At 51.2% G+C, this 449-nt stretch overlaps 1 protein-coding gene across 1 annotated transcript in view; it reads right to left on the bottom strand.

Moving 5' to 3' along the window:
* Positions 1–354: 354 nt before the first annotated feature.
* Positions 355–449, bottom strand: part of HIRIP3 (HIRA interacting protein 3) — a 12,811-nt gene continuing 12,716 nt past the window's right edge. Inside the window, exon 9 of the mRNA XM_018559087.1 lies at positions 355–444. Within this exon, the coding sequence (XP_018414589.1) occupies positions 372–444 (73 nt within the window). The 3' untranslated portion in view covers positions 355–371. The remainder of the gene's footprint in view (positions 445–449) is intronic.

The following is a 449-nucleotide window of genomic DNA, read 5'->3' on the forward strand; positions in this document are numbered from 1 at the left end:
AAAATGTCCAAAGGAAAGCTTGCAACCAAGAAGCAGCTCAGAGAACATCAGTCTATACCTCTGCCGGGGACTCATATGGATGAGGCACGGGGGGTCAGTAGCGCTCCTCGGCCACGGCACGCGTTCCAGGCTCGGTTCTGTTCTGGACTCCAGAATGACCGAGTGGTACACGCCGGTCACAGATCCAAGTGAATGATTTCGGCACATTTTAGGTCAGATCACCGCTAGGTTTGGAAAAAAGACTTTTGGGCATGCAGTTCCGCTGATATGTCACTAAGGGGCGCTAGAAGGAATACAGAATTTGCCGCCTAAAATGTGATAGTCAAAACGTCCTCCGATCTCTCCACGTCATTAAGAGGCAGAGAACGTTATTATTCGCTGTCCGCGTCATCGCTGATAATACCCTTTAAACCGGACCAGTCCATGGGCTTCTTCTTGCGGGGGGGTCC

Source organism: Nanorana parkeri, unplaced genomic scaffold (genome assembly GCF_000935625.1).
Source record: "Nanorana parkeri isolate BGI_ZX_2015 unplaced genomic scaffold, ASM93562v1 scaffold379, whole genome shotgun sequence".
In the NCBI taxonomy this organism is placed as follows: domain Eukaryota; kingdom Metazoa; phylum Chordata; class Amphibia; order Anura; family Dicroglossidae; genus Nanorana; species Nanorana parkeri.